At 39.7% G+C, this 17,452-nt stretch overlaps 1 protein-coding gene across 1 annotated transcript in view; it reads right to left on the reverse strand.

Moving 5' to 3' along the window:
- Positions 1–294: 294 nt before the first annotated feature.
- The window catches only part of NRP2 (neuropilin 2), a 135,722-nt gene continuing 118,564 nt past the window's right edge, over positions 295–17,452 (reverse strand). The window contains exons 16-17 of the mRNA XM_019522907.1: positions 6,092–6,157; positions 295–3,943 (exon numbers count right to left, since the gene is read on the reverse strand). Coding sequence (XP_019378452.1) covers positions 3,639–3,943; positions 6,092–6,157 — 371 coding nt within the window. The 3' untranslated portion in view covers positions 295–3,638. The remainder of the gene's footprint in view (positions 3,944–6,091; positions 6,158–17,452) is intronic.

Raw genomic sequence — 17,452 nt, forward strand, 5'->3', positions numbered from 1 at the left:
CTGAGCAAAGAGTCAGGCAGCTCCAAGGTGCAGGAATCACGGAAAAGATGACTGTAGGATATAAAAATAATCAAGGTTCCCGTTACCGTTCATACTTTTTCCAATAAACACAGTCATCAGACAAAGGACAGAAATAATCCTGGGAACAGTGTCCAGAACTTAGACCACCTCCCAGACCTCCAAGTGGATGCCCTAACCACTAGGCTGCAGAGGTAGGCTTCTTTGTGGTCTTGCCTATGCTTCATAAACCCTTGCTTTATATTCTTGTTCAAAAAAGCAAGCAGGACTCATCTCTATACTATATTGTTTATTAAATAGGAATTTTAACTAGTTTTTATACAAATCATAGAAACACAGTTTGAATTCTTTTTTTTTTTTTAAACACATCAATGAATCACAGTAAAAGCTCTTAAGTCATGTCCATATGCCCTGGCTCAGCCAGTGAATACCTTGAACTGCAAACCTTGGAAAAGTTCAATTTCTGCATACACTTCCTTAATAGTTTAATTCCCCAGCTCACCTCTTGACCCCTTCCCAAAAAATGAACTCAACAATGTTACAGCCCCCCTGTTAGCAACAATAACCCAACAGTGGGAGGGTGCAGAGGTAACACATATTTCAGCAAAGGCATTAACACTGCTTTTTAAAATTTATTTCTGAAAGGGGATTGCTAATGCACATGGATCAGCAAATAGTTTTTATTTGCAGATGAGGATGCAATGAATCGAATGCACTGGTGTTTTTCCCTGTTAAAGTACAATCAGACACAGTTTTCTGTATTAGAACGTTAAAGCACCCAGCAGAGGTAAGTGAGGTATCAGCTATGCAGCATTATTGGCTTGCTTCTACTTAGCAAGTGTGCACATTCAGGTCCCTGTACCAGCCAACATGGAACAGAAAAGTGGGGCTTGTTCTGACAGTGGACACTTGTTCTGGTGTGCACAGCTTAGCTAGATCCATGCCAAATTAGTGCCAAGATCAGCAGTACTCTCCTGCCCTAATTCAAAGATACATTAACACTATTCTGTCCCACATAATCATTCACATACACAATACATACAGAGAATTCACATGCGTGTGCAAACACACTGCTGAATATACGTACATACGAACTCTCCTCTCTGTACGCCTACTAGACACTGTTACATTACCTTTCTTAATATATATTTTTGTCTATTGTTTCCCTAAATCAGCTTTCATACGTATAGTCCTTTCCTGTTAACCCTTCTTCTTTCATGTGAACAGAAGGGGGATAAAGGTGTTCGTGAGAGTAGCAGCAATCCATTTTTAAAATGGTCGGATACATTTTGCTATTACTGTGCATGTGTTTCTTGTAGATTAGAAAAATAAAGTACAGTTTTTTGTGTGAAGAATGGCAAGTGGGTAAAGTGACCAGATTTTCAAAACAAAATACTTGGGACACTTTTGTGACTATGTTTTATAGGGTCACAAAATAGATGCACAATAGACCAAAGTAAATCACAGAAAAGAAACAGGGTGTAGTGATGATGCAACTGCTAGCTTTTTTGTCAGCAGTGATTTATTTGTGCTGATTTCTGTGAGTGGAGGTTTCTCCCCTCATAACTTACTGTCTGAATGAGCTTTCCATAAAAGCACTGAACAAGTGCCATTACTGCTCACCATTCTCACTCTGAAGTGAAGGACAGCTTTGAGAGTAACCACACATATTCAACTTCTTTTCCCTTAGCTCCAAATGCTGTTCATCACACAAAATACCTATTCTACTGGATGGTTTTCTTCCTAGTAAACAGAGCAAGTTCTACTACACATAACATTATGCCCTGTGTACTCAGTAATTATTTTTTTGAAAAAGTTGATGGATAAAATAACAAACTGGGACATGCCAGATGATTCAAAAATGATCCTGGAAGATTTTATTAAAAAAAAAAAAAAGACTTATGGTCACTTTAAGAAGAAACTTGCTGGCATGGTTTTTCAGTTCTTGCTTACATATGGCCTACCCATATGGCAGCATTAATATAGACAACCTAACTGTATTAAAATGGAAAGAAAAGGCCTTAATTTGATACCTGGCATTTAAAATCTTTTTTCTGCATCAAATTATTTTCATAGCACTTCCCACATATGGCACAGTTCTATATGTATAGATATAAACCATTAAACAATATATCAAGACCACTTGAAAGGACAAGGACAAGACGTCTTCGGTCAGGCTCTACGCAGTAGAGATCCAATAAAAATAGCACTATGACAAGGAAAAAGAGGGGAAAGGATGAATGCCTTACTTCTAGTTTGATACAGCACTGCTCTCTCTACGCAGAAGAAAAATACTTTCCCTAAGGCACTTGATTAAAACAAAAACAAAACACCTCATAAGTGAACTCTTTCGTTGTCAACAGGTCAGAAGCAGAGTAGCTTTGCTCTGAAGGAATGAGAAGATGGCAGCATTTTGGTCCAAGCTGCTTACTTCATATTCAAGCCGGAGTCTTACAGCTCATATATGACTCCATCAAAAACAGGAGTTGCCATAACCCAGAGGAGAAAGAATGGTTACTGACTTAGTGAGGGAGTCAATTAATCTAAGTGCATTTGGGGGCATCTTATCTTGAACCTCCATCCTACTCCATTGTGATGGTGGGGCGGTAGTTCAGTTTTCTTACACTGTAACTCTTTTTTTCCCCATTCCAATTCTGAGTGGCTACTGCATTATCAAAGATGTTAAATATATATATTGCAGCCCATTCAGAAAAGCTATCTCCTGAGTCTTGGGAACCTTAGAATTGCGTCTTTTGTTTGCTACAATTTTCTCATTATAAAAAAACAGGATTAAAAGGGAAAAAAAGAAGTAAAAGAAAGAGCCCTCCTGATCATGAAGGTCTCTGCTATTTCAATCCAAGATCTGGATTTAATAAATGGCTCTTATTCACAAATCACTTTAAGGCTCGTCAGCTTCTCTCAAAGAGGTGCTTCCATACACAAGGTTTCTTTTCTATTTTGTTTCTTAATCTCTTGAGAAAGCACTGCTGTTTCCATTGATCCTAAAACTGGTGTAATTTTCCTCCTGTTACCTGGATAAGGAAAGTTAAAGGCAACAACATGCTTTCATTTTAGGACTAGAAACTGCAGCTTGCCCGGTTTGTATGAGGTGCACAAATCTCTTAACGCAAAAGAATATCTGAATGGGGTATAAGCTGGATGAGATTTTTTGTGTGGTTTTTTTTTCCTAAAGACAGAATGGCTGAAAAATCCCTCAGCCTTCTCAGCAATCTATTATAGAGAAGAAGTGGGAAATAATGATCAACATTTTTTTCTCACATCCAAAGGTAGGCCAACATTTTCTCTGACATCTCTCAATCATTCACATATATAAAAAAAACAACAACAACAACAAAAAACAAGCATCTGAGCTCCTTTCCTTGCCCAGCACAGTTCTCATCGTTAAAATACTTATTCAGATCCCGTAGTCCTTGCAGATTGTAATCCACTCTCTGGAGTGTAGAACTACAGTGTATGACAGGGGAATCACATCCTTACCGCCTTCAATATTCCATATTGGTTTGTTTGAGATTATGGCATTCTGTTCCCACAGAAAAAAGTAATCTTCACCAGCCGCTCATGCTGGAATGAAATGTCAAATGTGATCCTGGTGCAATCAGTCATGCCTCAGAGCAGCACTTCTGGTGGTTCATTTTGACCTTGTGCTTGATGCCATCATAGAGCTCAAAGTTGTAGTTCTCTAGAGTAGTGGAGCTTCGAGAAGATAGACCAGTGTAGGAGCATGTACAGTATAGCAGTAAACCAGCACAAATGGCCCCTAAGAGAACTCCAAGAGAACTCATAGCTATAATGGTGACTAGGATCGGATCCAGCGTGTAGAGCCAGTTCTTGTCTTTGTCCAGCTTTGGGGTTATGGGAGAGTTAGTAGAGAACAATGTGTTGTTCTTATCCAATCCAAAGTAATCTGGAATATAATTGACATTTATTAGCCAGAGATCAGGGTTTTTTTTACCAATATCCATTTCCTGGATATACATAGCTCCGATTGTATATGCAGGTCCAGTTTGGGCTGGAGTGCTGATGGATATAAAGAAACAGAACTCTAAAGTCAATAGAGTTGTATCAGTTAACACTAGGTGAGGATCTGGCCTTTGAGAAGTGCATTTGGTGTCAGTGTTATTGCACTATAGAAACGACCTCTAAGAGGTGCATATCTGTTATGTGTCACAGCTTCTGAACCCAACTGGCTCCATTTATGAGTGAAAATGAAATACAAGCTCCAGTTCATGCTTGGAAGATCAGTTCTGCTTGTGTTACAATAAACACAATATACTGACTTAGGAGTTCTCCAAGTCTTTAAAAAAAAGGCTTTTCTGTCTACAAACTTGAATGACATATATCAGTAACAGGGTTGCTTTTGATTAGTAAAAGGGCCCAGATCCTGACATGATTAAGGTACCTAAACAATTCTGTCAGTGGGAGTTAAGCACCAAATAACTTTATAAAGATGTGGGCACAGGTACTTGTTTTTATATGCTCACTTTGCTTACTAAACCACTCTCTAAGCCCTTCAAAAACATATAGACAATGTGTTAAGTAGACTTTAGTATGCAAATAAGTATACCAGTGTTGATTGTAAGGGCTTTTCATCTGTAGAAAGCACTTATTTCTAGAGAATCTGATCCTACAACATCAAAACCACTAGGAAATTTTGCCATTTACTTCAGCAAGTACTGGAACAGGTCATAGTTCTTATGCTATACCAATATTGGGTTTTGCTGAAGATGTGCCTGTAATTTATCACTGCTAGAATGCTTTTCCATCAGTAACTGAGAGGGTGCTGATACTTACAAACACTTTGTATGTTCAAAACCCTATGTACTCATATTACATAATCCATCCAATATTCCCAGTGAAACAGGTGGGTAAGTATAACCATCCCAAATATGCACGGCATGAACGTCCTGCCTTCAAACCCCATGCATATAGAGAACATTAGTCAGTTTCCACAGAGACATGTGGGCCAGATCTAGAGGTGGTATGAAATAAGTAACTTCAGTGGAGCTGTACTGATTCACTAACTGAAGATTGGTCCCACTATTCTGTAATCTTCTGTGTGCTGTCAGCTCCTGAGTGTGAGGGAGAATGAACTGGTTTGAAAAAAAATGACCAAACCTTGTTCCAATTCTCTGTAAGTCTACAAGTATCTCCTACTGTTGCTGAAATCCACCAAGAGATTTTCAGTGATTCTGTTGGTCTCTTCTGGACTGGGCTGGCTGTTGCCTTAATAAATATTTAGCAATTCCATGGATTGTTTTATGTATGCATCTCAAACAGAGTGTTACCAAGAAGGAGGAAAATGATCATCCCTATTTGGCATAAAGGGAATCTGAAGCAAAGATTCAGACTTGCCATACAAAGGGTTAGTAGCACAGTCAAACTAAAGCTTGGCTTTTTCTGACTCCTAGTCCTCTGCTGTAGATCACACTGGCTGCATCTACACAAAATGGTGTCTGCACAGTCGTTACTGTGTGGTTATTTAGCACTTGTTTATACTTGTATAAAAAAGTACTAAATGACCACACAGTAACCTGAGTTACTGCACAGTAGCACTGATAAATGCCTTTTTTGTGATGCTACTATGCAGTAGCCTAATGCTACTGTGCAGTAGTGTCACGTCCCTGTTTTTGCCATGTAACGCTACTGCACAGTAGTATCAGGCTACGGCACAGTCAGCATCTCATGTAGATGCAGCCACTATCTCCTTATCTTTTCCAACAATCCACACCTCCCCTGGGCAGAGGTAGCTGAGGGAAAAGGGGTCTTTTGGAAGAGTGAGATATTGGGACCGGGTAAAAGAAGAAGGAATGAATAGCTTCATTGGTATTTGGAAGAGAAACTAGAAAGAAGATGAAATAGATTCCACATATCCTCTTTCTTTGAAGTTTGTGGCTTGCCTTTAGACCTAGAGGGGTCAGATTAGTTCACTGGGTCCATATCCTTAGTAAAAAATTGTGGATTGTGCCCACAATAAAGCATAATAATAATAATAATAAAGGTAATAAAACACAATGCCCTCCTACACCGGTTGTGTGATTGTTTTAGTACTCACCATCATCAAAGTCCTCTCCAATGCCTTGCCCAGGGATTGCAAAATCATTAAATCTTGGGAAGTCCACTAGAATGACAAAACACATACATAGACTTTGTTAAAAAGATGTATTTTTTGGCTGTTGAAAACAGTTACTTTGTTATGAGATCTACCAGAAAATAATGTAATCAAGTTTGCCATAGCTATGGCCAAAATAAGTACACTCTTGAGTGTACAACAGAAGAGGTGCTTCATGCCACTCACATTTCATTTCCACCAAATGACCAGATTTTAAAGGAAAAATGGGGAGAACTGAAAGAACAAACCTGCATAATTTGAATACCATTGAATTATTGTCACTGGTGCCTTCATAATGGCCATAATTCATTATTAACATGGCCATAGGTATTATCCTCATAACTATCAACAGTATCTTAGTGCCCATGATTAGGTGCCATTAATGCTAGATCCATTTAGCACACTCCACTTTTCATCATCCCACATACATCTTAGTGGATACAAAGCCCCAATGACCCGCTTTCTCTTTAGATTTCAGATAAATTCATAGTAATTTAAGGAAGTCATGTATCATCATTACATATTTTTAATGCAAAAAACTGGTTGAGATGAGGAGAGCTGTAAATGGGAGTCCATCTAGGCATTTATGTTAACATCTCTCTGATGCAAGCTCCTTTTAGTGGCGACATTTCTTTTTATTGTTAGCATAGATCAAACACAACTAACAAAATGTACTTGGTGGACTCTGAGCAGAAGTTACTTATTTAGCAGCGTAGCATTCCCAGTATTATCTCTATGTACAGGAACTGTTTTTTCTTCTCAATGCAACATTCCAAAAGAAAATACATTTTTATTTGCCTACATTTTCACAACTATGATTTTGGGAGCCTGAATGTTTGGTGTTCAACTGGAAGTGCAACGTGTGCCTAAAATATAATATGCCATTGTTGTAATGTTCTTTTAAAAAAATCCAAGCAGATTATTAGAACAGTAATAAAGCATTTGTTATGAGGAACTTCAAAGATGAATGTATATGCAGGTGCCTGTTTACAAGAATTTGCATAGGACTGTATTCCAGCTTAATTCTAGGAATCCAGTTTATATCTCAGAATGACACAACATGTTCATTATACTATAAAATGACTTTGCTTCATAGTAAAAATGTAGAAGACATGCAATGCTCAGTCATGCACCACAGCAGGTTACTCTGCTCCAGGGTAAGTTATATCTCAGAGGGCGTGTCTGCACGAGATGCTTAATGCATAGAAGTCTAATTCTACTGGGCATTCGATGGTGGACAAAGCCAGTGCTAATGTGCTAATGCCCAGTAGATTTAGTATAATGCACATGAACATCACTAAAAAGGTACTCATCTGCACTAATGCACAGTAGCACTGATTATGGTGCATTGTTAGTACCTGTTAGAACAGGTACTAAAGTTAATGTGCCATAATTATGGCACATTAATGAACGTGTAGACATGCCATCTAAGCGCATCTACATGCGACATTTACTGCTGAGTAAACTAATTAGCTCTGCAGTAAATGTCTCAATGTCCATGCATCCAGGGCTATTAGGCTACAGTAAACTAATAAACTCCACGGCAGTGAAACACCCTCATGCCCCAGCCAGTCCCTCTGCAGCACGTTAAGCTGAGTTGAAGCTGTAGTTTATTGCACCAGAGTTTATTGCTTTGGATTAACAGCATGTGTAGATGCACCCAGAAAGTGACAAGTATCTTGGGTGTAAGTTATATTGGGTGTACTATAGGTCAATTCCTTCAGTCAATGTTATCTCAGGAACGCCACAGCTTACTGGAAAATCAATTCCCCTTCCATCTAGTGACCAGAAGCTGTTAATAGAGTCTACAACAGGCAGCAAACTTGGGAGTGTACATTCACAAAAACCAAAGGTAAATTACTCTGCAGTAATTGTGTTGCGTCTCTGCATGCTAAAATTGAGATGAGAAAACATACACTTCTCGATTGAGTAGTATGAATTTTAACCCATCAGTATTTATCAAGAATAAAATAACTTCAGTGCCTTGTCATACAAAACCCACATTTGATCCATCATTGCTTCCACTGGCATTACCTTTGGAATCCTGGTGTATATCAGCAGCCCTGCTGACAGTGTCCCAGTTTCATTGAAAGGTCTATTTAGAGATTGATTGCAATAAGCTTAAATACTTGAGTTAATGTTATAATGTCTCCAAATACTTGTTATCGCAGCATTGCTGCTCACCTTCATTATTCAAATGATTAAAAGATTTCTTTGAATTTTCAAGGCAATTTGGAACTGTGAACACACAAGAGACAAGTTGTGTCCTTCATGATTGATCAGCTCTGAATCTAGAGACCCAATTCATTAAGCTGATTCTCTGCAATCAATAGCTTCTCAAAAAACAAAAGTGCATAACATTTTTCAAGAAGTAATCATTTTTAGGAGCAAATTCGCATGATTTTTCAATACTTCCAGGGCTGACAGGTCCAGATGGAAACATCTTACAATTGGAAGAAATGCCCGAGGGCCTTCTGCAAATATTTAAACTTTATGCATAGAAAATAGCTTGCAAAATAATTCACATTTGAAGATGTCTGCTCTGGTAGTCATCAGTCAAGAGGCAAAGGGGCCAAACTGTGCTGTAGGTTACAATCATGCAACACCACTTACCTCATAGGTTACATGAACATAAGTGAAGGTAGAACTTGGCCCAGTGTCAAGAGGAAATCTGCATACAGAAGTAAGGCAGTGGTGGAGTCACCTGCCTCTGGATAGTCAAAAGGCTCTTCACTTTGAGTGAAAATGTATTAGAAATGTGACTCTACTTTTTGTTTCTTCTGGGTAATTTTGGTGAGAGAGAGGGAACTAAAGGAATATCAGATAATCAACACTTTCAGCAGAACATCAATTCTCCAAGCCTTAAAGGAAGAATTGAGCACAGGGGAAAACTTGAATAAAGAGAACATTTATAAAAAAGAAAAAAAAAACTATTTACTCTGCTAGCAATTTCCTCTATTCCCTTTGCTAATATTGCTGATATTTGTGTTTAAAAGCTTTCTCCCTCACAATCTGTTTCCTTTTTCAGCTCTCTCCTGTACTGCAGGCATAATCCTTTGTTTACCACATGATAGTCCATGGCCATCAACTTCTACATTCTGCTATTTATGAATCTATTTTCCATGCCAGAGTATCTCAAACAATTAGCTACATTGACCATGGCTATTTGGTGGCATGTGGGAAAAGAATCTGGAGGTCCCAATTCTATGCCTAGTGGCGTGTTTTCTCCTGACAGAAGACAGTGCTATATTTGGCACTAACTACTGTCCTAAAATGACATCTCAACAGAGATGTCAGGCATTAAAGGGGCCATGAGCTCTGACCCCTTGACCATAGTCCCTTCAAGTCAAGTTGTCTGTTGTGCAGTGTGGGAAAAAATGAACTGTCAATGTGTTGCCCTGACATGTCCTGTCAAGAAACAGAGATTTTCATTTTCATAGGGCCATCAATCTGGCATCTATCATGTGTTTGGAGGTAGTATAAGAGTGAAGTTGTAGCTATGATGGTTCAGGATCTATGCAAATGGCAAGGATTTCTTAGGGTGATATTTTTTATTGGGCCAACTATGTAGCTGGGATAAAGTTAGACAAAAGCTTTCAAATGCAAAACATTCTTCATCAGGTTCTATGATTTTATGACCAAGATGAAGAACATCTTTCATTCAAAAGCTTGTCTAACTTTATCCCAGCTACATAGTTGGTCCAATAAAAGATATCACCCTAAGACATCCTTGCCACTTGCATGTAGTAAGTTTACTTGAAATTTGGAATGAAGAAAGAAAGATTAGGGAAAGTTATGCAAGAAAGATAAGTGAAACTATTTAAGCATGATGCATGTGAAAGCTTTGCCCAGAGTGAAAGGCCCCTTTTAGGAAAATGTCCTGAATTATGGCTCTGAACCTCAAGCTATTCATGCTGAAAAGCAGTAAAGATGAAGCCAACATAAGTGATGTCTTTCGAAATGGCTGGATGCCTAGCAGAGACGGTTATCTATTGTATCTGAGATCACCACGAGGTAAAAGGCTAATTTATGAAACCTTAAAAAGGAAGATGAGGTTTTAATCAAAGTACAAGAAACAGCTTAAGTAGAATGTTCGTATCAGCTCATGAAGACCTGTGGGGGCTAGCAGCACAGAGCTGGTATTTGCAGTGATTAAGGAGATTTAATGCACACTGCTTTGAAAAAAAGGACTGAACATTTAGAGTGATGGTAGAGGCTATGATATGGAGAAAGGTTAGTTTCAGAGCAGGTAATTCACTAACTTATTTGCTGTTTTAGGTCATAATGGGAATACTTCATCACTAAAAACAACAGAGATATGTCAGCATGCTGTTTTACACTTATACCTGGGCATGTGTCATTTAGGGCAGGGTAAATATCTCCCAGACCTGCTTCTGGCTAGGCAGTTCATGCGTATTACGCAGCAGCTCCTACCTTTGCCTTCCACCACCATGATATCTGAAAAGCAGCCTGCCTCAAAGAGCCTATTTATTATCACACAGACGTCTCATTCGGTGGCTTTTGGATGAAGCACACAACTTCTGTTTGAGCTACAGTACATCTTTTACAAAGAAATCCAGTTTTGATTTAAAGTATTCAAGTCATGTAGAATCACTACACCCTGTGGTAACTTGTTCCAGTGGCTAATTACCTCAGTGTTTAGAAACGAAAAAAAAAAGCATCTTGTTTCTAAGCTGAATTGTCTCATTTCAGCTTCAAGCCATTGTTTTTGTGCTTTATTCTATAGGACTAAAGAGCTATCTACTGTCAGAAATCTCTACTCATGCAGGTATTTTAAGACAGTGATAAAGTCAGTTCTTAACCTTCCCTTGGACATACTAAATAAATGGATTGCATTTTTTTAAATCTTTCCTATAAGGCAAGCTGTTGAGACCTCAAATGATTCTTGTAGGTCTTTTCTGAATCCTTTCCCTTTTCTAACAATCCTTTTTTTGAAGTTTCATCCAGATTTGAAGTGTGAACTATAAGGGGACAGAGTATTGCTGTGATGGTCTCATTCGTTAATGCATATACTGAGGTAACAGCACATTCCTACTCCCACTCAATATTCAATGTGCAATGATCACATTTGTCTTTTGCTTTCTTAGCTAACAGTCCCAGGCCTAGGAATGGAGGGTCTTGTGCTTATCTAAAGATAAGTTCCCAGAATTCAGGGTCCTTCTTTCCCATGTGGGACCCCACTGGTGTATGCCAAAGATGTATCCCCAGAGTGTGAGCTCAACTGTGATAGTATTGCACTGTGGCAGTTGTTACCTTGCAGATACCACCATGTTACAATGCTGGAAAGGTTCCAGATTCACTGAACTTTGTAGTTAGGCAGACTTCGAATGGCTAAGGGTTAGCCTGCCCCTGGCTATGACAGAAGCTTCATACATAACACCCTTTGATTAGAAATCACTTGGCTTGGTGCTTTGGGCAGGTATTGTGTAGGCACTGGGGCTGATGTGAACTGGCAGAGCTCTGTGAAGGTGTCTCATATCTATCTAAATCATGTTTTGTGCTGTACTTCATTCACCTGTTACATATGTGACTGCCTGATTCTTTTTATAAAGTTGGAATTCTTCTAATTTATTTTGTGTCATCAATTTTCCTCTGAATGCAACCAAAAGGTATGTGATCACATTAAACAGCAACATGTAATCTGCTCACAAAGTGGACTGGGCATTGCCCCTGAATCAGAAACTTACCTACATTCTCATCACAACCTCTTTGTATGCTCCTATCACTACTCCACTCACTGGAGATATGTTTGTGGGCAACTTACAATAAATGCACTGTGAAAAATGAGAGTGATTACAATGGAGTATAACAGACCATACCTGGCCAGTAACACTAAGTGCCATCCTGTGACTAACAATGCACTGGGCAGTTTGAAAGATTAAATCCAGAAATGGATGGGGGCTCAGGATTAAACTTGCCAGGTGACCCTGGGAACTACTGCTGCTTCAGCAATTTAAAATTACATCATTTCTTTAAGAAAGAAAAATCATAAAAAATTCTAGAAGACTAAAGCCCTACAACTTTGTCATACTATCTTGCATTAGCAGGTAGCTGATAAACTAGCCTGTTTCATAAAGGAAACGCTGGGCAACCTTGTGGTAGTTGAGGAGTGGACTATCATAGGCTCTTGTACTATTTTAATAAAGGAAACAATGGGAATGTAGTATAGGGAAAAATGCTTGGACTGGCTATCAGCTGGACTAGCTGATCTGTAGCAACTACCCTTAAAACGTCATCAATTGCCTGGGATGACTAAAGAACATTATCCCTACATTTCTGTATTGCATATGGATGTTTTGTAGTTACGAAAGAGAAGTCAGAGGCATGATACAAATAGGTCCTAATTTAGGAAAGCAATACTATTCAGCAAAGCTTAAAGTTAAGCACTTTGCTAAATATGGATAGGATAGAGCTTGTGCTGAAGTCTTTTTCCCACACCAGAGCTATTCCAAGGTAAGCTAACTTCTGAATGTCACCACTATAATGTACTCTTCTGTCTACAATTTCTATGTTTCAACAAACAGCCCATTGTATTGAAACACTCGACTAAAAGTCACAGACTTACTGTAGTATTGTGTAATCTTTAGGGCTTTTGTGCAACAAAGCCCTAACACACAGGAACCCGTATGATCCTACACTGAAGAAGTGTTTCCCCCATAGAGAATCCCACAGACAGCAATACACAAAGCAAATAAAAAATGCTGTGGCAGAAACTGGGGCTTTCATACCCACGAGGAATCAGGGCTCAGCTTTAGCATGATTAGTTTTTGGTCTTTCAGTTTCTTTACTGGTTTTTTTTTTTTCTGGTTCTTTTTCTAACAGCTCAAATTTGCATCGTTTTCTTTTGACATTGCAAAGCAGCCTACATGGACTTGCCTTGATGTCGTTTCATTTTGTTTCAGCACAGTAATATTGTCTTGATAGATGTGATCACCAGATTGTTGTAAGAGTGATGTGTCCCAGTTTGAGTGAATGGGAAAATACTTTTCACATATGCAAGCACGCACCATATAGAAAAGGTTACTTCTGCATCTGTTAATACATCTACTTCAAACTTAAATATCCTGACCATTTCCAAACAATTTTCCCCTCAGAACACAGAACACATTTAGTTTACACAAGGACTAAATCCCTGCCAAGTTTTAAATCAAAAGCATGTTTTGGATAGAACTTAACATGAAAAATAAAAAGCCTTTTCGTATCAGCCTGACAATCCTGGTTGGTATCCTAGCTACTACACTTTTGCCTTATACCACCTCACAGAAAGCCCTATTTTGGGATAAAATTCACCCCTGAACAGGAGTGCTCTAAACCAAATGGAGCAAGGTGCCAAAGCAGTGATATTCTCTCTCTCTTGATGGGCAAGGGGGGATATTCTGTTTTCCAAACACTTCTGCACCTTGGAATCATTTTGAGATTTTGGCTAAATATAGAAAGGGAAAAAGTAAAGAATATAATTTGAGAAGAAACTGTGCGGCTCAGCAGTTAAAAGGGCGAAAGCCACAGGGAAAATACATTCAGATCCCAACCTCTTCAGCAAGCTTTTTCCTCTGGAATCTCAATTTACTCCCATTTAATCAATGCATCACAACCCTCAGTGGTCCTGGTTCAAAGCTACTAAGAGAGAAGTGATCATCAATATTTCTTAATGTATCTGCAGTGGAGGCAACAAGAACCGTGTGTCCATGCCAGCCTGAGCACTGAAGTCAAGAACTTCTATCCAGGCCAGAATTGAGCATGTACTTAGCCAAATTGTTCTATACCACAATGAAGTCTTAACCCTTTCCAGAATTGCTCCTTGTAGATTTGTCATTTGTGCAGACCACATAGCCTTCCCCTCTCCCCATGACTGGCACAGCGCAATGGCAAAGAATGAAACTGTGTACAATGAGAGGCAGGCACTGCAACGTCAATATTATTTTACCCAACACTAGAATTCAGGTTGGGCTGTCTCCTGGTTCTGCATGCCCGGACAGGCACACATGCAAGCAATATCATTTGATGATTGCCTGGTCTCTAGAGGAGACAACACCAGAAGGCTAACAAATATTTTCCTCTCTCTTTCTCACATATGGAGCAAACAACAGACAAAGCTGCTGCTGTGCCAAAGCTTAACCAGCTTTGTTGCAGCCAAACTTAACTAGCTAAGTGACTGGATGACTGAAGTGTTTCACAATTAAATCCTTCACTTGTAGTGCCTGGGTTCAAAGCTTGCTAAGTCAGTGATGGAGGATGTTTCCAGTCTGATGTCTGGAGAAAGTAGTAGTGTCACCTGTTCATACCTCAGAGTACAACTCACCTCACTTGTGCGTCTCAGAAGACAAGCCAGGCCCAATTTTGAACATACATGGAGACTCACCTACCTTCTTGCCTTGGTGAATGGTTAGGGTTAGAGCTGAGCTGCAGTGCCCAGGCAAGCTGAAGACAGCCTTGCTACTGTTGGGAGAAAGAGCGGCCAGCTCACCTCACTGGTAAATAGTGTAGGGAGAAAAGAGTTAGCTGCCTCCTGATATGTTTATCGCTGTCGTTGTTGCTGTTTTTTACTGCAGCAACAAAAACAACACTGTCCCTCCAACTGGCAGTCACCGCTGCCAGTGAGCAGTCACTGAAGCCATTGACAGGAGTGCTGTGGCTAAGAGCCAAGATGTTGTCCAATCTAGCTTCTGGGTTTCTGCCTAGCGAACTTGAGCTTGATTTTGCTGTCACTCACTCTGGTGTAACTCAGGAACAGCCCCACTGAAGTCAGCCGAGTGCCCTAAGGATAAACCTGGCACCAACAAGAGCAGAAATCTGCTTCCCTGCTTCTTGGTTTCTTTCATATTAGCAGATATTCCACAGGAGAAGAAATCCAACCAATCACCAGTCAGGAAAAGCAAATGTCACCCTCTCACACGAGATACAAATGCAGTTATTGATGCTACATGCCAAATGCATTCCTGATGGAAATCAAGGCATTCTCTCCCAGGAAGGAACTTGGCCCTGTATGTGTTCAGTTGTATAGCTCGCTGAATAATTACCACACCTTCTGGACCTCTTCTTGCTCAATTATTTTTTTAAGTTGCACCCTCCCAAAATGGAACATTGATGAATCACTCAAGAAAAAAGCAGCACACAACTTCCAGCAGCACAGCATGCCAGATGATTTCTTCTTTTATGCTGTGGTTTGTTGCTGCTTCTTTTGTCAGATCATACACTGGGCATAATGTTCAGGCAGCGGCATACTCTCGCTACACGTGGTATTTGTGGCTATTATACCTAATACAATGGGCATTTGGCACACAGGAGCTACGACAGCATAAATGAAACCATCATCCTCAAATGTCTGGGCTTCACTTTGGTGGTCACAGTCACCCAGGAAGGACTGATTATTGTGTGCATAATTCTCTGGCTCGAATACCATCCCTCACAGTCAGCTGCTGCGCAACTAGCACCCACGTCAGCACTGCCATCATATGGCACCCTAGTGACACTGCTAGGATACAGTGAGATGGGCAGATTACACTGAGTCAAAAGGAAAGAGAAGGCATTTACTGCTCTGTGTTAATGCTTTCATGTGTTTGCTCCTAATCTACAGTAAATGGACATTAAACTGCAGTAAATTTGCCCTATTTTCAATTCAGGAGTAATCTATTCTGGTTTAGCGTTCACTTACTATAAGATAGAAGTGGGCACATGAAACTGTTACTGCAGAGCAGCTGATATCCTCTCCTTTTAACTTGATATAACCTATCTGGCCATACTTTCAGGAACGGGGCAAGGAAAGAAAGCAAGGAATCTAAACTTCCTCCTCCCTAAAGGTGCCTGCTACAGATTTGGATTGATGCATACTGACAGGGTGGCATGAAGCAGCTTGTGCTATCACTGCCCTGACAGGGACCTAACTAGAGAGCTTTGGCTCCCACATGGTTAATCAGACACATTTAACTTTCAACAAATGCATTTACGAATGTAGATATTTCAAATGAGAGTAAAACTAGCTAAATACTTCCATATCAGAAATCAGACATGGAGCCATGACTATATTAGCATTTATGGTAACCTTTTCATCCATGTTTTTGAATGCTGTATGCAAAACTTGGTTCTGACTGCATTTATACTGACTGATTAACTTTACTCAAACTTAGATAAAATTATTTGTGCCTTATACAAGTCACGCTCCTAAAGCCTTAAAAATGTCTGCCCTGATGGGTGAAATCCATTGAATAATTTTGAGCTCCTGCTAAAAAACCATAAAAACCCTTCTTTCCTGAAGGACAGATGGGATGTAAGGCTCAAAGGACCAGAACTTCACTATACAACAAGGGAAAGCCCTCTGGCCTAAGCTGACAAAACCAAGGAGCAATCTCCAAACTGGGCCCCAGTGCCGTTTTGTTGCTAATAAAATATTAATGGATTAGAATTTACTGTTAAAATCTCTTTCCTTCTTTCATGAGTAAAAGTACTGATGCTACAGGACAGCGAGATGCTTCTTCCTCGTGTCATATAAGTGGATGGTTTGTGTGGACAGCTTGCTGTGGTATAAATGTTATACCACCAGCTTGCAGGCTTAAAGCTTAATTCCATGAAACCTACTGAAATACCCCTCTGCCCAGTATCACTGCGAGTGGTTCAAGTCCTAATGGTTTACTGTATTTCTTTACCTCTTGGCATACTCAGTGTATGTCCCAGAGCTGACTGCTCAAGGGTGCACACACAAATGCAGCAGTTAACAAAATGAAGATACTCACAGTCCGTGTCCTTCCCTTCTTTGCTCTGAAGGTTTGCACTGCCCAGATCTTCCACTGAGCAGCCAGCCCTTCCCAGGAGCAGCTCTAACATTGGTAGCACCTTTTAAGAATTCATGCAGTGATTCGTATCAACAGTTGAAGAGATGGCATCAAAACTGTACTTACACTTTATTTTTGCAATAACATGCTAATCTGGGCTGCTGGCATGTGATGTGCTCCTATCCAGACAGCATTTTCTCCAATTTGAATCTCAGTCACTCTGCCTGTCGTTCGCACACAGAGTAATTAAACCTCAATCTATTCCTCCCTTTTAGTTTGTTTACTTAACAGAGATTTTTTTGCTTATTGTGAAGCCATCAGCCATTCTCTCCCGTGTGCTCTCTCTTTTTTTGTGCGTGTTTGTTTTGCATTTTGCTTGGACAGTCAGTGAAGTGCACAAAATGCAAATTACAAGTGTATGAGCTCCAGTGAGCTGCACAATTAAAACAAAAAACAAAAAACAAAAAACAAAAAAAAAAAAGAAAAGAAAAAAAAAGGGGTCTACAGGTCTTTAGCT

The sequence above is a fragment of the Gavialis gangeticus genome, unplaced genomic scaffold (genome assembly GCF_001723915.1).
Source record: "Gavialis gangeticus isolate Ggan-Ray unplaced genomic scaffold, GavGan_comp1, whole genome shotgun sequence".
Classification (NCBI taxonomy): Eukaryota; Metazoa; Chordata; order Crocodylia; family Gavialidae; genus Gavialis; species Gavialis gangeticus.